Here is a 21,545-nt window from a genome sequence, read left to right as displayed (position 1 = left end):
ACAGATTGGTCTCTTAGAATCCTAGAGTTGGAAGAGACCTCATGGGCCATCCAGTCCAACCCCTTTCTGCCAAGAAGTAGGAAAATCGCATTCAAAGCACCCCCATCAGATGGCCATCCAGCCTCTGCTTGATATAAATCATCAATCACTATCAATATAACGAAAACAACCGCACCTCGAAGTTGACGTCTCCCCCGCAGCTGAAGACGAAGGTGGGGCCCACCACCCGCAGCATGGTTTCCTTCTCGACATTCTGGACGGAGAATTTGGGCTGCAAAGCGTGCCACGTCTGCTCCACAAAGCCAATGGTGTTGCCCGGGGGGCACTGCACTTCCATCTGGGGGGCAAAGGGGATCGTCATATATAATAATATACAGCAATATATAATAATATATAATTGTCTTATATATAATAACACTTAATGTATATCCCATTCCATCTCCCCAAGGGGACTCCGGGTAGATCACATGACGTGGACACATCAAACATTCAATGTCGTTTTGGACAGACGGGACAGAAACAGACAGAAAGGACGTATGTTGTGTTGACGTTTCTGGAGGTTGTGCTCGAATCCAGCCACAAGGGGGTGCTGTTGCTCCATCATAGAATCCTAGAGTTGGAAGAGACCTCATGGGCCATCCAGTCCAACCCCATTCTGCCAAGAAGCAGGAAAATCACATTCAAAGCACCCCCGACAGATGGCCACCCAGCCTCTGTTCAAAAGCTTCCAAAGAAGGAGCCTCCGCCACACTCCGTGGCAGAGAGTTCCACTGCTGAACAGCTCTCACAGTCAGGAAGTTCTTCCTAATGTTTACGAACCTTCCTAACATTCAGGAACCTTCCCAAGCTACAAATCCCACGATTCCACAAGATTGAGCCATGAGTCGTTCAAGTTGCAGCAATTCTACAGTTTGGTCTCTTAGAATCATAGAGGTGGAAGAGACTTCATGGGCCACCCAGTCCAACCCCTTTCTGCCAAGATGCACGAAAATTGCATTCAAAGCACCCCTGACAGATGGCCATCCAGCCTCTGTTCCAAAGCCTCCAAAGAAGGGGCCTCCACCACACTCTGCAGCAGAGAGTTCCACTGCTGAACAGCTCTCAGAGTCAGAAAGTTCTTCCTAATGTTGATAGAGATCATTATCTGATTTCATAGAATCCTAGAGTTGGAAGAGACTCGTGGGCCCTCCAGTACAACCCCATTCTGCCAAGAAGCAGGAATACCGCATTCAAAGCACTCCCGACAGATGGCCGTCCAGCCTCTTTTTAAAAGCTTCCAAAGAAGGAGCCTCCACCACACTCGGGGGCAGAGAGTTCCACTGCTGAACAGCTATGCTTTTCAATACAGCTGTCATTTTTTAAAACTATGAGGACTAGAAACATGACTGTTAAGAGGACAAAGGAAAGTGCCACCCTCTATGACGAAGAGCCATCAGGACCTCCTCCTTCCGTTTGGTCAGGCATTTTCCAGTCTTTTTCTTTTATGCTACCTAATTTCCCCAGTGGTACAGTGGGTTAAACCACTGAGCTGCTGAACTTACTGACTGAAAGGTTGCAGGTTCGAATCTAGGGAATGGGGTGAGCTCCCGCTGTTAGCCCCAGCTTCTGCCAACCTAGCAGTTCGAAAACATGCACATGTGAGTAGATCAATACGTACCGTTCCGGCGAGAAGGTAACTGCACTCCATGCCGTCATGCCGGCACATGACCTTGGAGGTGTCTACGGACAACGCCAGCTCTTTGGCTTAGAAATGGAGATGAGCACCTCCTCCAGAGTCAGACACGACAGGCCTTAATGTCAGGGGGAAACTTTTTACCTAATTTCTCTACTTACAGCTCTAAGCTGTTTTTGAACGGTTTAGGTAAACAGTGAGCTGGGCTAACAGTCGGGAGCTCACGCCAACCCGGGGCTTCGAACTGGCAACCTTTTGGTTGGTAGATCTTATGGGTGATTTACCAGCTGTGCTAAAGCCTGGCCCTGCAATCCAATCTTGAGACACCCACCTTCCTGTAAGGCACTTCCCTTTGTCCTCTAAATGGTCAAGTTTCTAGTCCTCATAGTTCGATAAGAACAACCCCCTTGTTTGAATTGCAATTCCATCCAACTAAGTCCAAGTCTTTGGGAGAGGAATTCCCTAACGACTGGCGACCCTGGTTTGGGGATGCTGGGGTTTGTAGTCCACGGGCTCACCTGCTGCAGGCAGCAAGGGCACCAGCAACTGGAGCATTTCAGTGGCCGGATCACACGCATGACCTCGCAGCCAGAAGGGTCGTCGATCCGCAGGGAGAAGCGGCGCAAGGAGCCGCAGAGGTTGCGTGTCAGCCAGTCGTTCTGCTCCTCGCAATGGAACACCGGGTGGCCCATGTTGTTGCGCACCTCGTACTTGTTGTTGCGCTCAAAGCCGATGAAAGCTACACGAGGGAAAGGACAACAAAGAAAGAGAACATGGCTGCTTTAATAGAGATAACAATGGCTACTTTTATATAGATAATATTATTATTTATTAAATAATAATAGATGTTATTATTAGATAAATATACTGTATATACTCGAGTATAAGCCTATTTTTTTCAGCCCCCTTTTTAGGGTGAAAAAGCCCCCCTCGGCTTATATTTGAATTAAAGTTATTTATTATTTTATTCTGTTATTATTATTATTATTATTATTATTATTTTATTACATGTATTATTTTACTCTATTATTACATGTATTATTTTACTATATTTAATATTGTTATTATTACATTTTTTATTTTATTGTTGTTATTACATTTATTATTTTATTCTATTTATTATTGTTTTATTACATTTATTATTTTACTCTATTTATTATTATTAAATTTATTATTTTACTCTATTTAATATAGTTATCATTACATGTATTATTTTACTCTATTATTACATTTATTATTTTACTCTATTTAATATAGTTATCATTACATGTATTATTTTACTCTATTTAATTTTTATTTTTTTATTTTTTATTTATAACTTTATTTGTACCCCGCTAGCATCTCCCAAGGGACTCGATGCGGCTTACAGCAGGCCGAAGCCACAGAACAACAATACAGCAAAACAATACAAAGCAAATTAAAACAGTTAAGCAAGTAAACAAAACAGTAACAATACATCAGACAATAATTAAAACTGGGACGGCCAGAGTAGTGGGTACAGGATTAAAAGTGCTGAAATTGTGGGAGGAATATAGGGTTATAATATAAGTGCAATGTGCGGTGTGCAGTGATCTTGGTTCTACTAAAGTGCATCTGGGACTTGGTGTTGAGGTTCCTAATCTGAAAAGGCACTTCGGAACAGCCAGGTTTTCAAATTCTTCCTGAAGATTGCCAGTGTGGGGGCCTGTCTAAGATCTTTCGAGAGGGCATTCCAAAGTCGGGGGGCCACTACAGAAAAGGCTCTGTCTTGCGTCCCCACCAAGCGCGCTTGCGACACAGGCGGGATCACGAGCAGGGCCTCTCCAGATGACCGGAGTGAGCGTGTAGGCTCATGGATGGAGATGCGGTCACGCAGGTAGGGTGGTCCCGAACCGTTCAGGGCTTTGTAGGTGAGCACCTGCACCTTAAATTGGGCTCGGAAGATAAATGGCAGCCAGTGGAGCTCCTTAAACAGGAGGGTTGACCTCTCTCTGTAATGAGCCCCGGTTAACATCCTGGCTGCTGCCCATTGGACCAGTTGGAATTTCCGAGCCGTTTTCAAGGGCAGCCCTATGTAGAGCGCATTGCAGTAATCCAGTCTAGAGGTGACCAAGGCATGAACCACCCCAGCCAGATCAGCCTTCGCGAGGTACAGGCGCAGCTGGCGCACAAGTCTCAGTTGTGCAAAAGCTCTCCCGGACACCACAGACGCCTGAGCCTCAAGCGTAAGCGATGAGTCCAAGAGGACTCCCAAGCTGCGGACCTGTGGCTTCAGGGGGAGTGCAACCCCATCCAACACAGGCAGCCACCCTATACCCCGATCAGGTTTGCGATCGACCAGGAGGACCTCTGTCTTGTCGGGATTGATCTTCAGCTTGTTCCTCCTCATCCAGATAGACACAGCGGCCAGGCACTCGTCCAGCACTCGAGAGGCCTCCTTGGAATTAGGTGGAAAGGAGTAATAGAGTTGTGTGTCATCTGCATAGAGGTGGCACCCAACTCCAAAACTCCGGATGACCTCTCCCAGCGGTTTCATGTAGATGTTAAAGAGCATGGGAGACAGGACAGAGCCTTGCGGGACCCCACAGGTCAAAGGCCAGGGATCCGAGCAGGCGTCTCCCAGCTTCACCAGCTGGGTTCGTCCCTCCAGGAAGGACCGAAGCCACGACAGAACCGTGCCCCCGAGACCCATCCCAGCGAGACGACCCAGAAGGATACCATGATCGATGGTATCGAAAGCCGCTGAGATGTCCAAGAGAACCAACAGAGTTACACTCCCCCTGTCCAGTTCTCTACGGAGGTCATCCATCAAGGCGACCAAGGCTGTCTCGGTGCCATGACCAGGCCTGAAACCAGACTGTGACTAATAATAATATTGTTATTATTACATTTTTATTTTATTTATTGTTGCTGTTATTACATTTATTATTTTATTCTACTCATTATTGTTTTTATTACATGTATTATTTTACTCTATTTATTATTATTATTATATTTATTATTTAACTCAATTTAATATTGTTATTATTATATTTATTATTTTACTCTATAATTACATGTATTATTTTACTCTATTTAATATTGTTATTATTACATTTTATTTTATTTATTGTTGTTGTTATTACATTTATTATTTTATTCTATTTATTATTGTTTTATTACATTTATTATTTTACCCTATTTATTATTATTTTTAGTACATTTATTATTTTATTCTTTATTATTATTTGAAACACAACAAGATGAGTCCACAGCAAACAAGGTCACTCTGCTGGCTGAACACACATCGGACACTTCCCAAGTGTCTAGGACTGTGTGATGAATCGATGAATAATGCGTGCAGATTTGAGTAGGGTGGCCTTTTGCTGCTGACGGGTGGTAATTTTGTCAGCGCCGATTGTGTTTAAGTGCAGGCCAAGGTCTTGAGGCACTGCACCCAGTGTGCCAATCACCACTGGGACCAAATAGGAACTGTAGAGGAGAGTCTACTGAACAAGCCAGTACCTGCCTCATACCAGTACTGCCATCTGTTGAGGAGTTACGAAGGGGGAGGCATTACTTTTCATTCAACCCTCGTACAGTCTGCACTGGATGAGTTTAGAGCTGCAAGATCCCCATGAAAGTGGGGCAACCTCAAAATAAAAGAATGCTAATTTCCCTTTAACAGGAATAACACCTCTCTGGGAATTTCTAGGTCCTCCAGCGTGGTTCCATGGTCAACTTATACTCGATTTGATTAAAAGGGTGTCTAATAGAATCTGTATGTCAGGCATGGGCAAACCTTGGCCCTCCAGGTGTTTTGGACTACAACTCCCACAATTCCTAACAGTCAGTAGGCTGTTAGGAATTGTGGGAGTTGTAGTCCAAAAGTTTGCCTATGCCTGACCTAGTTCCTTTAGTACAATTCTATGAAGGGTTTTGGATTTCAGATCAGGGATGCTCAACCTGCATTTGAGATGGAGAAAAGTCTCATTTTTCCCCCAAATGTTCTCTGAAAACAATCGTACGGAAAGGGATTTGTGATTTCTCTCATTCATCCTCACCTTCCACTGCATCCGATTTCTGGTTTATCAAAATGTGGTCGATCTGCAGAAACAAACACAGAAAAGCATGAGTAAATGCGTAAACAGAGATCAATGCATGTCAATGCTGCAAAATCAAGGCGTAGGTGTGTTTAAAAGGAAAACAATCCTTTTATTGAAGATAATTAAAAAGCAGTAAGGTTAAAAATCCACTTTAAAGAAATAGGTAAATTCAATTAGGTAGGAAGATAAGCAGGAATAAAGTAGTCCAGGGTGATAGTCCAGCAAAGTCCATAAAAACAAAGTCAAAAATTCCCAAATAAAATGCAAAAAGTCAGGAAACATGAACCCAAGGCATGAATATAGAACATAAAATCCAAGAATCAAAACCATGAAACAAAGGCACTTAAGCATGAAACTAACAAAATGAAGTTCAACAGTGACAAATGCAAGATACTCCACTTTGGCAGAAAAAACGAAATGCAAAGATACAGAATGGGGGACAATGCCTGGCTCGAGAGCAGTACGTGTGAAAAAGATCTTGGAGTCTTCGTGGACAACAAGTTAAACATGAGCCAACAATGTGATGTGGCGGCAAAAAAAGCCAATGGGATTTTGGCCTGCATCAAGAGGAGCATAGTGTCTAGATCTAAGGAAGTAATGCTACCCCTCTATTCTGCTTTGGTTAGACCACACCTGGAATATTGTGTCCAATTCTGGGCACCACAATTCAAGAGAGATATTGACAAGCTGGAATGTGTCCAGAGGAGGGCGACTAAAATGATCAAGGGTCTGGAGAACAAGCCCTATGAGGAGTGGCTTAAGGAGCTGGGCATGTTTAGCCTGAAGAAGAGAAGCCTGAGAGGAGGCATGATGAGGGCCATGTATAAATATGTGAGAGGAAGCCACAGGGAGGAGGGAGCAAGCTTGTTTTCTGCTTCCTTGGAGACTAGGACGCGGAACAATGGCTTCAAACTACAAGAGAGGAGATTCCATCTGAACATGAGGAAGAACTTCCTGACTGTGAGAGCCGTTCAGCAGTGGAACTCTCTGCCCCGGAGTGTGGTGGAGGCTCCTTCTTTGGAAGCTTTTAAGCAGAGGCTGGATGGCCATCTGTCAGGGGTGATTTGAATGCAATATTCCTGCTTCTTGGCAGGGGGTTGGACTGGATGGCCCATGAGGTCTCTTCCAACTCTTTGATTCTATGATTCTATGAATTTCCCAGGCAAAACTTCCATGAAAAAGAACGAGATCTTGACTTGATTCCAAATGATGCTTCATCTGACTACATATCCTATACTTCGGACTTTTATCTCCTCGTTAGCTATGTCTCTAGCATTCTCGTTTTAACTGAGAATTTCTTATCTTTTTCTCTTGGAGCCTGGCAGACCACCAAAGCCACTGTTCGGCTCTCCTGTTTTGACTTATCTCCTCCCGTCTATCTATTTGCTCATTAATTTCTGCAGCTGGGCCAGGTGCTGGGCAGTTTTCATGTTCCCTATCATGGGAACTCTCTGGTAACAATTCAGAGAGCACACCATCATCCCCACATCCCTCGGGGACATTCTCATGGGAAACTACACTTTGAATAGGGATCTCTTGGTCATTCTGCACATCAATATCACTGACCAAACCATTGCCATCTTGAAACTCATCTTGAAACTCATTGACATCACTTCCCACATCCAAAGCACCCTGATCCTGGAACACAATCACAGGCTGAGCTCCAACAACCACCCTGATTAGCACTGAATGGCCTCACAACTTCAAAGCCTGGCTGCTTCCTGCCTGCGGGAATCCTTTCTTGGGAGGTATTAGCTGGCCATGATTCCAAAAGAATTCCTGACAGGAAACTACCAGGGCTAGCCAACACCTCCCAAAAAATCATTCCCCAAGGCAGGAAGAAGCCAGGCTTTGAAGCTGCAAGGCCATTCAATGCTAATGAAGGTGGGTTGTTGTAGGTCTTTCGGGCTGTATGGCCACATTCTAGAAGCATTGTCTCCTGACATTTCGCCTGCATCTGTGGCAAGCAACCTCACAACCTCTGAGGATGCTTGTCATAGATGCAGGGGCAACATCAGGAGAGAATGCTGCCTATGAAAGCCTTCGACAATACACTAATCAAGGTGGCCAATTGAAACGTTCACACTTGCCTCAAAACAGACAAGAGTTCTTTCTCCCACCCAGGACATCATTCCACAGATATATAAACCCCACTTGCATAGTTTCCAACAGACCTCACAACCTTTGAGGATGCCAGCTATAGATGTGGAAGAGAATGCTTCTGGAACATGGCCATACAGCCCAGAAAACTCACAGCAACCCAGTTTGATTCCACTTTTACTGCTATGGGTTTATTCTGTGAAATGTTGGGAGTTGTACTTTGGTGAAGCCAAGGATGATGGGGAGTGCAATCCAACACAAACAATAGGATTTGGAATACACTATGTAACCTAGTACTATCTAGCTCAGTCCTTACTAACCCATGACCTTCAGGTTGCATAGGACTACACCTTCCATCATCCTTACTTACTTAGGCAATCCCTCGTTGTCCGAGTAGGATAGTCTTCCAAGATCGTTGTACTGGCAGTGGGTCCATAGCTGACTGTGGAGCCCTATTCTTGACCTGCATGCTCTCCTGCAGTGAGGGCATTGGTTTCCAGGTGGAAGGCAGTCCCGGTCAGGGTTGACTTGACATACCTTCCTCTTGGCACATTTCTCTCTTTCACCCTCCATTCTTCAAATGCTTCTTCAAATTCTGCAGCACTGCTGGTCACAGCTGACCTCCAGCTGGAGCGGTCAAGGGCTTCCCAGTTCTCAGTGTCAATGCCAGAGTTTTTTAAGGTTGGCTTTAGTCCCATCTTTCAATCTCTTTTCCTGTCCACCAACATTCCATTTTCCGTTCTTGAATTTGGAGTAGAGCAACTACTTTGGGAGACGGTGGTCAGGCATCTGGACAATGTGGCCGGTCCAGTGGAGTTGATGACGGAGGAGCATCGCTTCAATGCTGGTGGTCTTTGCTTCTTCCAGCACGCTGACATTTGTCCGCTTGTCTTCCCAGGAGATTTGCAGGATTTTTCAGAGACAACGCTGATGGAATCGTTCCAGGAGTTGCATGTGACATCTGTAGACAGTCCACATTTCACAGGCATATAGCAGGGTTGGGAGGACAATAGCTTTATAAAGAAGAATCTTGTATCCCTATGGACGTACCGGTGCTCAAACACTCTCTGCTTCATTCGGAAAAATGCTGCACTCGCAGAGCTCAGGCGGTGTTGCATTTCCATCTCAATGTAGGAGCCCCTGGTGGCACAGTGGATTAAACCCCTGTGCCGGCAGGACTGAAGACCGACAGGTCGCAGGTTCGAATCCGGGGAGAGGCGGATGAGCTCCCTCTATCAGCTGCAGCTCCTCGTGCGGGGACATGAGAGAAGCCTCCCACAAGGATGATAAAAACATCAAATCATCCAGGCGTCCCCTGGGCAACGTCTTTGCAGATGGCCAATTCTCTCACACCAGGAGTCAATCCTGACACAAAAAAAAAATCTCAATGTTGACGTCTGTAGACAGTCCACGTCTCGCAGGCGTATAGCAGGGTTGGGAAGACAATAGCTTTATAAACAAGTACCTTGCATCCCTACGGATGTCCCGGTTTTCAAACACTCTCTGCTTCATTCGGAAAAATGCTGCGCTCACAGAGCTCAGGCGGTGTTGTACAACACCGTCCCATCATCCACAGCCGACTAGCTAGGGGTGATGGGGAATATAGTCCAACCCAACCAATTTTATTGCTAGCAACTCTCAGAGGTAAAGAGGCAAAGAATCTGATTTCCTTTTGCATGGAAGATGTAAAGAGCTGTAGAACGGATGCAGTTTGACACTTCTTAAACTGACACGAACCTATGCTATGAAAGACTGGGAGTTGTAGCTTGTTAAGGCACCAGCAGTCTTTGTCAGAGAACATGAAAAGACATTGTAAAAGTAGAACTCCAATTATTCCTTAGCATTGAGCCCCTTAAAGTGTCCACCTAAAAATTAGGAAGAACGAATAATAAGCGGGTACCATGGGAGTTTACTCCTTTACAGGTTTTTAATCAGACGCTGGGTGGATATCTTTGGGGCATGCTTTAATTGTGCCTTCCTGTCTGGCAGAACAGGGTCAGACCACATGACCTCTGGGTTGTCCCTTTCAACTCTGTAATTCCACCCTTCTCCATGATGAAGCAGTTTCTCTCTGGGTGCAATGAACCCAGCTAATAACACACTTGCCCCTGAGGAAATTCCTTATCAAATAACATACATTTGACTGCAAATTGACTCGAAGCCATGATTATGGACGATAAATCTTGCGCCTTTTAATGCTGACATGGCAAAGTTTTGGGTTAGGGCCATAAAAGTGTGCTTAGAGTGAAGCCAAGACGGAAACTACAAATCAAGACACTTCTAGAGCAAGCATGGGCCAAGTTGGGCCCTCCAGATGTTGTGGACTTCAACTCCCACAACTCCTAACAGCTGGTAGGCTGTTAGGAATTGTGAGGGTTGAAGTCCACAACATCTGGAGGGCCCAACTTGGCCCAAGCCTGCACTATAGTCTATTGATGCAGCCTTACACACATCTTACAGGTAAAACCAGGTGATTCCTAATCAATCTAAACCACAGACATGTGCTTTTCATTTTAAGAACAGACAAGCATCTCAAGCACTGATGATTTCCTGGGAAGGAAGGAATGCATGCTGGTTGCACGCTGCAAGTCACTTCTGGTGTGAGAGAATCAGCCATCTACAAAGACGTTGCCCAAGGGACGACCAAATGTACTGCGATCCGGCGAGGAGTCTTCTCCCAATGCAAAGTGTGCTTGCTCCATCAATGTTTCACATGTATACAAATGACCAGTAACTGCCAGAAAGCACAGAGAGTTTCATCTATGCTGATGATAGTGACATCACCACTCAAGCAGGGAGCTTTGAAAGGGTTGAACAGAAGCTCTCTGAAACTTGAGGTGCTCTTACTGCCTATATATATATATATATATATCCTTCAATGTTTAACATTTACACAAATGCCAGAAAGCACAGAGAGTTTCATCTATGCTGATGATCATGCCATCACCGCTCAAGCAGGGCGCTTTGAAAAGGTTGAACTGAAGCTCTTTGAAGCTTGAGGTGCTCTTACTGCTTATACACAAACACACACACACACACACACATCCTTAAATGTTTTACATTTACACAAATGACCAGCCACTGCCAGAAAGTACAGAGAGTTTCATCTATGCTGATGATAGTGCCATCACCCCTCAAGCAGGGAACTTTGAAAGGGTTGAACAGAAGCTCTCTGAAGCTTGAGGTGCTCTTACTGCCCCTCTCTCTCTCTCTCTCTCTCTCTCTCTCTCTCTCTCTATATATATATATATATATATCCTTCAATATTTAACATTTATACAAATGACCAGCTACTGCCAGAAAGCACAAACACAATGGTTGATACCAAATGAGAGACTCCCTCCTGGACACACAGAAAACTGGGTAATTTGGAAGGCACTGAACAGACTGCATTTTGGCACCATGAGATGCAGAGCCAACTTTAAGAAATGGGGCCACGAAGTAGAGTCCACAACATGCGAGTGTGAAGAACAGAAAACCACTGACCACCTGCTGCAATGCACCCTGAGCCCTGCCACATGCACAAGGGAGGACCTTCTTGCGGCAACACCAGAGGCACTCCAAGTGGCCAGATACTGGTCAAAGGACATTTAATATAACTGCCAAGTTTTTAAACTTTGTGTTTTTTTAACCTACATTACAAATGTACCTTTGGTTTGCTCCTGATACAATAAATAAATACCCACGTCTTCCTTACCTGTGCCAGGTGTTCCAAACCTCGAGGGATGCTGGAGGCCACAGGAACGTAGGGGATGATGGCGTGAGGGTCCGGCCCGGACTGTTGCTGTGGGGGGTGAGGAGGCGGGGCGTGTTGGTGATACCCCCGGGGAGGAGGCGGGGGTGCCGTGATCTGCGCTTGGACAGGGCTGGTGGGGGGAAAGACGAAGCCAGGGCTGGGAGCGGACGGCATCATGTGGGACGGGTACGGAGGGGACGCAAGGGGGTGTCCTGGCTGGGGAATGGGGTATCCTATTTAGGCATAGAAGGAGAGAAAGAAAAAAAGAAAGAAAACAGAAGTTGTTAAGAACGTTTGCATCCTATATTCTAAAAAATGTTACTGTGCCTTTAAGAAGACAATGCAAGACTAGAGCCCCTATTCTAAAGCATCTGTTACTGTGCCTTTTAAGAAGCAGATGCAAGACTAGACCCCCCTATTCTAAAAAGTTGGTACTGTACCTTTAAGAAGTGAATGCAAGATTCTCTTCTAAAAATGATTACTGTGCCTTTAAGAAGTGAATGCAACTGCCTCTTATTCTAAAAAATGGTTACCGTGCCTTTAAGAAGAGATTGCAATACTAACCCCCCCCCCCATTCTAAAAAGTTGGTACTGTACCTTTAAGAAGTGAATGCAAGATTCTTTTCTAAAAATGATTACTGTGCCTTTAAGAAGTGAATGCAAGACTGCCTCTTATTCTAAAAATGGTTACCGTGCCTTTAAGAAGAGATTGCAAGACTAGACCCCCCCCCCCATTCTAAAAAGTTGGTACTGTACCTTTAAGAAGTGAATGCAAGATTATTTTCTAAAAATAACTACTGTGCCTTTAAAAAGTGAATGCAAAACTGGACCCCCTATTCTTAAAATCACACACAAAAGCACTATTACTGCACCTTTAAGAAGTGAATGCAATTACTGTGCCTTTAAGAAGAGATTGCAAGACTGCCCCTTGTTCTAAAAATGGTTACTGTGCCTTTAAGAAAAGGTTGCAAGACTGGACCCACTATTCTTAAAAACTGTTACTCTACCTTTGTTATCAAGTAATTTAGATTGGCTGTAGATAGTGAGATCCAAGCCATTGTGGGTTTCGCCTTGGTGAGAAAAAGAAGCCAGTATTCCAGAATAAATCTCACCAAGTTGAAGAGAAAGCCACCGAGGTTTGATTTCATTCCAGCTGGAAGTGATGAAGATTGCAGTATTCTGCCAACAAATCGACATAACCCACTGGGCAGAGAAATACAATATTTATAGAGCTGTCAGATTCAAACTTCCCACGCCCGCCTCCTGGGCCAGCTTTCTGCTGATTGGTTGTGATGTCAGCAAACCAGGAGGAGATCCAATGGGGTCCTGGTCCTGCTTTTGGCGCTCAGCCAATGAGGTGGAAGGGAGGCGGGCAACAGGGAAACAATGAAGAAATGGTTCTTGTGGGTTTTTTCGGGCTATAGGGCCATGTTCTAGAGGCATTTCTCCTGACGTTTCGCCTGCATCTATGGCAAGCATCCTCAGAGGTAGTGAGGTCTGTTGGAATTAGGACAATGGGTCCTAATTAGGATCCCTCTTGTCCCTTGCTGAACACAACATACAAACAATCTACAAACCCACCAAGAAAATCCAACAAATGCTACATTCAGCAAAGGACAAGAGGGATCCTCTCACCTCTGCAGGAGTCTCCCATATACCATGCAGCTGTGGACAAGTCTCCAGAGGGACCACCAAACGCAGCAGCATTGCCCAAACACGCATCAAGGAACATGAAAGGCACTGCAGACTAATCCAACCAGAGAAGTCAGCCATAGCAGAGCACCCGATGAACCAGCCTGGGCACAGCATATTATTTGAGAACACAGAAGTGCTGGACCACACCAACAACCCCCATGTCAGACTACACAGAGAAGCCATTGAAATCCACAAGCATGTGGACAATTTCAACAGAAAGGAAGAGACCATGAAAATGAACAAAATCTGGCTACCAGTATTAAAAAAAAACTCTAAAATCACAACAGCAAAACAGCAGAGAGGAAACAACCAGGCACAGATTAACACCTCTCAACAAAAGATTTTCCCAGGCTCAGACAGGCCTTCAAATGCTAATGAAGGTGGTCAGTTGAAACATTCACACCTAGCTCCAGCAGGGAAGAGCTCTTTGCCCCACCCCAGCCATTCCACAAATATATAAACCCATTGTCCTATTTCCAACAGACCTCACTACCTCTGGGGATGCTTACCATAGATGCAGGCGAAACGTCAGGAGAAATGCCTCTAAAATATGGCCCTATAGCCCGAAAAAACCCACAAGAACCTAGTAATTCCAGCCATGAAAGCCTTCGACAATACAATGAAGAAATGCCCAGATGACTGGATTAAGAATGGCTGGTGTTTGCCAAGTGACCAAGCGATAGCTTCAGGCTCTCAAGCCTGGTCTGTGTTATTGTTTTGTCCCTTGAATTAACATTTTTGTCTGGCCCCGAGTGGTCAGGTCCTTTTGTCTTACTATCCTGCGATATGGAGTTCACTAATGATGCAGAGGTTGGTTTCGGAGATCAGGATGTGGCACAGAAAGAAGGCAGTGACAAATCCCTGGTTCCTCGCAGATGGGGAAATGTCCTTTATGTTTGGTGATCCAGTATGTCCATAGATTCTTATTCTGGATGGCCTGGCTATCAGCCCTCCGAGGTCCAGGCAAGTAGAGTCATTTACTTATTGTCCATGCAAATGGATCTGGTTGAGTCCTTTGTTACGGGATTATCGGCTCAGGAAGTTTGGAAACTCCAAGAGCCATGAGTTGCTGGTTCATGAAAAGGTTGCTTTCCTTCATATTTTGTTATATAGCCATACATACACATAGGGAATGAGGAATGTGGCAAGGGGGCATACACAGAGTTCCTAGGAAAAGGGGGGATCATGCAGGGTCTAAGGGGAAGTCACGTCAGCCCCCCAAAGTCCATAAAAGTTCATAAAGTTTGGCAAGAGTTTATAAAAGTTCCTATAAGAGTTCATGGGGGGGGGTGCATGGAAGTTCAGGGGAGCACTGAGTAGTCGAAGCCTGGTGTCCAGCCTGGTGTCCTTGGCAAAACTATGAATTCACTGATTTTGAACTATCTTTTACAGAGACCTGGGTGGGGGGGGGGGGGTCAAATCCATCCACACCTTTAAGGACTCAATGAAAGATAATTTTCTAAAAATGATTACTATGCCTTTAAGAAGTTAACCCACTAATATAAAACAAAAAACCCCACTGTTACTATGCCTTTAAGAAGGGATTGCAAGACTGTTCCCTCTATTATAAAACTATTGCTGTCCCTTTAAGAACAGACTGCAAAACTGGACCTCCTGTTCTAAAAAAATCTGTTACTGTGCCTTTAAGAAGTGAATGCAATTACTGTGCCTTTAAGAAGAGACTGCAAGACTGTGCCCTCTATTCTAAAATGATTGCTCTCCCTTTAAGAACAGACTGCAATACTGGACCTCCTGTTCTAAAAAAACACCTGTTACTGTGCCTTTAAGAAGAGATTGCAAGACTGCCCCTTATTCTAAAAATGGCTACTGTGCCTTTAAGAAGAGTTAGCAGGATTGGACCCCCTGTTCTAAAACAACTGTTACTGTACCTTTAAGAAGTGAATGCAAGGTTCTTTTCTAAAACAATTACTGCGCCTTTAAGAAGTGAATGCAAGACTGTTCCCTCTATTCTAAAAACAAAACAAAACAAAAACACTGTTACTATGCCTTTAAGAAGTGAATGCAATTACTGTGCCTTTAAGAAGAGATTGCAAGACTGCGCCCTCTATTCTAAAATTATTGCTGTCCCTTTAAGAACAGAGTTCAAGACTAGACCCAACCCCCCCCCCATTCTAAAAAATAGTTACTGTACCTTTAAGAAGTGAATGCAAGACTGGACCCCCTATTCTAAAAAAAAAAAAGATACTGTGCCTTTAAGAAGTGAATGCAATTACTGTGCCTTTAAGAAGAGAGTGCAAGACTGTGCCCTCTATTCTAAAATCATTGCTGTCCCTTTAAGAACAGACTTCAAGACTAGCCCCCCCTTCTAAAAAATAGTTACTGTACCTTTAAGAAGTGAATGCAATACTGTGCCCTCTCCTCTAAAAAAATGATTACTATGCCTTTAAGAACTTACTGCAAGACGGGCCTATTCTTTTAAATAAACTGTTACTGTATGCTGTATAAACTGTTAATGAATGCAAGACTGTGTCTCTTATTTGAAAGAGGGGCTACTGTACCTTTAAGAAGAGACTGCAAGACTGTATCATGTATTCTAAAAATGGTTACTGTACCTTTAGGACAAGGATGCAAGACTATTCTAGTCTAAAAAAGTGTTACTGTACCTTTAAGAAGAGACTGCAAGACTGTATCATGTATTCTAAAAATGGTTACTGTACCTTTAGGACAAGGATGCAAGACTATTCTAGTCTAAAAAAGTGTTACTGTACCTTTAAGAAGAGACTGCAAGACTGTATCATGTATTCTAAAAATGGTTACTGTACCTTTAGGACAAGGATGCAAGACTAGTCTAACAAAAAGTGTTACTGTACCTTTAAGAAGAGAAGCTTTCCAGAGATGGATGGATCACAAGTGCCAGGGAAGCACTAGGGGACCAAGATGTAAGAGGAACTGCTCTCTGCACATGCTCAGGAGCACACCCTTCCAATGTTAGCTAAACCAGGGTGTATTTGCTTCAATGCCCATGGGGTTTTCAGGGTTGCCAGACCTTCAAAAGGTGTGACTAAGCGTCCCTTCGATGCCCTAACTGGCCCAACTGCATTCCAAAGCCTTGCCCTGCCGTCTGAGGCCCGGCGGGGTTGGCATGGTTTGGGAAAGAAGAGCACAATTTGGAGCTTTGCAAGGGAGGAAATATTAGACAACATTGTTCAGAGCTTGGAAACATTCCTTTTTGGAGATGACAACACCCAGAATCCCCGAGCCAGCGTTGCTGGCTCGGGGATTCTGGGTGTTGTCATCTCCAAAAAGGAATGTTTCTGAAGTTGAACATGACCCTGTCCCCAATAAAAGATAGTAACTTATAGTTTTGCTAAGGACAAAACTAAGGACTAGGACGCAGAACAATGGCTTCAAACTACAAGAGAGGAGATTCCATCTGAACATGAGGAAGAACTTCCTGACTGTGAGAACTGTTCAGCAGTGGAACTCTCTGCTCCGGAGTGTGGTGGAGGCTCCTTCTTTGGAAGCTTTTAAACAGAGGCTGGATGGCCATCTGTCAGGGGTGCTTTGAATACAATATTCCTGCTTCTTGGCAGAATGGGGTTGGACTGGATGATGGCCCGTGAGGTCTCTTCCAGCTCTTTGATTCTAGGATTCTATGATGCTATGATCCCCGTGTATCTGACCTTTTCCTGACACTTTTGTCCAATTCCCCTTTATTGAAAAATGTATAAAAATACAAGGCAGTCACCCCTGCATGACCCTGGAAAGAAGGAAATCTCCAGTTGAAAAAGACCCTTATCAAAAGACACTATTTGCATGGACAATAACAAAGAATCGTGACCTCTGGCCTCGGAGTTGGCCCCCCAAAGGAAGCGGTCACTTGGCATTTATGATCATATCTCAATAGGACAAAGGAAGCCTTTGGAAAGCCACACTTCGTCCTAATCTGTTTCTGATTCAACTTTTATCCACTGAAACCACAGCCAAGATTCCCTCCTTGTTCCTGTCTCTCAGCACTGGAAGACCCGTCGCAAACTAGCCTCCTGCAGGAGCAAAGTGTGCGAGCATGTCCTTGACATCATGAGACTCCACCTCTCTCTCCGCCCCTTTCTCCGTGCCAGAGTGGTTTTTCCTTTGCTAGGGCAGCATTGCCAGCGTATTCTCTCAGTTGAATTCTGCCAACTGAGAGAGTACGCTGGCAATGCTGCCCTAGAAAAGGAAAAACCACTCTGGCACGGAGAAAGAGCGGAGAAAGGGGCGGAGAGAGAGGCGCAGTCTCATGACGTCAAGGACGTGCTCGCACAGTTTGCTCCCACAGAAGGCTAGTTTGCAGCGGCTCTAAAAATCCGGATTACGTTTATTGCAGCCACTCAATGACAATAGGAATGGCTGGCTTGCAGGCTCCAGGACTCGCTCGCTGCTTGGACATTTCCTACCTCCATAATCCTCTCAAGAATCCATTGTTTCCCTCTTGTCCAGGGGCAGCTCAACCCATTACACAAAGTAAGCATTTGCAATATAGTTGATTTTGACCAGGGGCGCTCTTGAGGCGCTCTTGGGGGAAAATAGACCTTGACATATGCGAGTTGTAGTTACTGGGATGTATAGTTCACCTATAATCAAAGAGCATTCTGAACTCCACCAGTGATGGAATTGAACCAAATATGGCACACAGAACTCCCACGACGAACAGAAAATAAATATCAGTGATTGGTTGGAGGGGGGGGGGGCAAAATACTGTTTGCTTACCGTCGAAAATTACCGCCTCAGCTCTCGTCCCACCTCTCTCTCTCCTGATTCGTCAGGATGCTGAGGCGGCAGAAGCCCAGTGATTGGCCCAGATGCTCAGGAGGAGGCCAAGCCTCCTCCCAGCTGTAGAACGCCAGCCAATCATCGTCGAGCCGCAGAGGGGTGGAGAATGGGAGATTCAAACCTGGCAGCTCTGTTTTATGCATAAAAAGGCCTTTATTTTTGTACACTGTATGCTTAGCTTGGAGAAATATTGCTGCTCTGAATCGCAATAAAATCATCTCGGTGGCGCTTCCTTCAACTTTGGTGAGATTTCTTTTGGGAACTTAGGAAAAACCTTTTAAATTGGGCTTCTCTTTGCTCAACTATTGTAGCGAGCCCTCTTTGGTGGGTCTCTCCTACAGGGCCAGACCCTTTTAAATTCAGACATTATTTCATTTCCCCTTTCTTTCCCCCCCTTTCTTTCCTTTTTGTTGTCATTCCATGTCTCTAACTCTATCTTGTTCTGGATTCAGAGCTGTTTGCATTCCAGGAAGCCAAAAATCACAAAAGGCTTGGCCTGGCAGAAGGAAAAAATCAGGCGCTCTTTCAAGATGGCCAAACACACACTTTTTATTATAATTGGTGGTGAAATTAATGCTCTTTGACACTACTTTTCACAGCTGTGGAACCCTGGGAGTTGTGAGCTTTTTTTCTAAGTATCTTGAGGGTTGGGGCCTTGCTAAACTATAACTCCCGGTATGCCTTAGTTGCACCCCAAGAGGGCAAGGGGAAATCAAAGCAGAGGCCTCCCAGATACGGTGTTGTTGTTGTTGTTGGGAAAAACAGTACAATATACGAGGGTTGAATGAAAAGTAATGCCTCCACCTTCGTAATTCCTCAACAGATGGCAGTACTGGTATGTGGCAGGTACTGCCTTGTCAATTCACAGCACAGATCTTGAAAAGCTACAACTCCCATCATTTCATAGCACAGATCCTGAAAAACTACAACTCCTGTCATTTCATGGCACTGTCCTTATAAAACTACAATTCTCATCATTGCATGGCACAGATTTTGTAAAACTGCAGCTCTCATCACTGCACGGCACAGACCTTATAAAGCTACAACTCCCTTCATTTCACAGCACTGATTTTGTGTCCAAAGACATGCTTTTAGTCTACGGGGCACTGCAAGGTGGACTACAGAAGACGCTGACCACGGAATGGCTGGAGGACTGACCCATTTACTTTGAAGTGTTATCTTTGGGAAACCTTGGGTGAGGCACAATCTCTCAGCCCCAGGGTCACCGACAAACTCAGGAATGGGTTCAAGGCAGTCAACAGCCTCGAGTACAATCATTAAATACAGGGTTAGTCAAAATGAATAGGCCAATAAGAAAATTAATTTTAGACGAATGTATGTTTATTGTAACCAAACTACAGCTACGTATCGACAGATAAATTATCAAAGTTTTGTCTCACCTTCAGAGATGTTCGATATGGGCGCCCTGTGTGACACGGCAGACGTCCAAGCGATAGTCCAGTTCATTCCACATCCGTTGCAGCACATCCGATGTAATGGCATCGAATGCAGCACATATGCGCTGTTTTAAGTCGTCCAAGGTCAGCGGTAATGGAGGTCGGAACACAGTGTCTTTCACATACCCCCAGAGAGAAAAGTCGCATGGTGTGAGGTCGGGGGACCTGGGGGGCCACAGGAGGAATGGAAGATCAGTCACTCCAGCACGGCCAATCCAACGTCTGGGAAGGTGTTCGTTGAGGTACTCGCGTACACTGTTGTGCCAATGCGGAGGGGCACCGTCCTGTTGGAATACGAAATCGGGCACTTTCTCTTCTAACTGTGGCATCAACCATTCAGACAACATGTCAGCGTACACTATGCCTGTTACGGTTTTCTCCGCGAAAAAGAATGGGCCAAACACGTGACGGTTGGTTATTGCACAGAAAACGTTTACCTTCGGCAAATCCCTTACATGTTCCAATACGGCATGAGGATTTTCAGATCCCCAAAAGCGGAGATTATGCCTATTGACCTTCCCGCACAGGTGAAACGTTGCCTCGTCACTGAAGACCAGTCTGTTGGCAAAGCCTTCCTCCTCTAGTCTTCGCTGCATTGATTCGCAAAAATCGTGTCGTTTCGAATAGTCACCTTTTTTCAAAGCCTGCACCATTTGCAATTTATACGGCTTGAACTGCAAACGTTTGCGTAACATGCGCCACACAGTTTTTTGCGGAACGTTCAATTCCATGGCAACACGATTTGTCGACTTCTGGGGACTTCGTTGAAAGGATGCACGAATGGATTCCACTGTGTCTTCGGAGACACGCGGTCGTCCTGTGGTTTTACCCTTGCATAAGCAGCCCGTCTCCTCAAATTGCTTTACCCACCTCACAATGGAATGTCAATGAGGTGGTTCCTTGCCATACTTGGCTCGAAATTCTCGCTGGACCGTAATTACTGACATTGTTTTAGCAAATGTCATCACACAAAACGCCTTCTCTTTGCCTGATTCCGCCATTTTGAAAACAGCGACTCCTAGCGACGCCTAGCGGCATTAACGTACATGTGTGTTGCTCAAAAAAAACTTTGATAGTTTATCTGTCGCTACGTAGCTGTGGTTTGGTTACAGTAAACATACCTTCGGCTACAATTAATTTTCTTATTGGCCTATTCATTTTGACTAACCCTGTATATGCCTTAGGTCTGTCTGGCTTTGGAAGGAAGTAGAGTCGCTTGGCTTTGTTCTTTTGATAGGGGTCAAATAGGATAAAAATACAAAATTAGAACTCAGACCTGGTGCAGCCATGTTGCGTCTGTCTTCGGCAAGAAGAAGGCCTTCTCTGTCCAAATCGGGGGATTCTGTTCCTGATCAATATGATCTATTCATCTGTGAATTGCTGCAAAAAATAATCAGGAAAAATGTTATCCTTTGGGATCTGCTCCTATCACAGTGTTTATTGGCAAATCGATATACAATAAAATATTAATTAGGAGGCCTGGAACCTACGAGGGTTGAATGAAAAGTAATGCCTCTACCTTCGTTACTTAGGTTTGGATGGGAATATTTCAATAAATCAAACACAGAAATAATCCTTAGAACAGTGGTTCTCAACCTGGACATTATTCAACACATAAACAATCTGGGCCAGATAACACCTCCCAACAAAGTATTCCCCCAGGCAGCAATCAGCGTGTCTTTGAAGCTGCAAGGCCATTCAGTGCTAATCAAGGTGGCTGATTGCAACATCCACACTTGCCTCCAACAGATAAGAGTAGGATTATTGTGAGTTTTCCGGGCTGTCTGGCCATGTTCCAGAGGCATTCTCTCCTGACATTTCACCTGCATCTATGACAGGCATCCTCAGAGGTTGTGAGGTCTGTTGGAAACATTAATTCTACTGTCTAGATGCCCTCTTGGATGCCTTTGGAACTCTAAATGTATCTGCTTTGCTGCATGAGAGAAAGAGGAAGGAAAAAGAGGGCAGGAATTATTATTATTATTATTATTAGATACACAGCAAGATTAGTACACAGCAAACAAGATCACTCTGCTGACTTTTGTACT

The 21,545-nt window shown here is 44.7% G+C and overlaps 1 protein-coding gene across 2 annotated transcripts in view; it reads right to left on the bottom strand.

The window, feature by feature from the left end:
• PLSCR3 (phospholipid scramblase 3) overlaps positions 1 to 21,545 on the bottom strand; it is a 42,595-nt gene that overhangs the window by 8,189 nt on the left and 12,861 nt on the right. For both annotated transcript variants that reach the window (XM_060779902.2, XM_060779903.2), the window contains 5 exons: positions 20,774 to 20,877; positions 11,534 to 11,805; positions 5,695 to 5,737; positions 2,191 to 2,411; positions 176 to 337 (listed from right to left, as the gene is read on the bottom strand). In XM_060779902.2, the coding sequence (XP_060635885.2) occupies positions 176 to 337; positions 2,191 to 2,411; positions 5,695 to 5,737; positions 11,534 to 11,805; positions 20,774 to 20,786 (711 nt within the window). In that variant the 5' untranslated portion in view covers positions 20,787 to 20,877. The remainder of the gene's footprint in view (positions 1 to 175; positions 338 to 2,190; positions 2,412 to 5,694; positions 5,738 to 11,533; positions 11,806 to 20,773; positions 20,878 to 21,545) is intronic.

Source organism: Anolis sagrei, chromosome 6 (genome assembly GCF_037176765.1).
Source record: "Anolis sagrei isolate rAnoSag1 chromosome 6, rAnoSag1.mat, whole genome shotgun sequence".
NCBI classification, from domain to species: Eukaryota; Metazoa; Chordata; class Lepidosauria; order Squamata; family Dactyloidae; genus Anolis; species Anolis sagrei.
The sequence above is the reverse complement of the archived record's forward strand: the minus strand, read 5'-3'. Positions and strand labels throughout refer to the sequence as shown.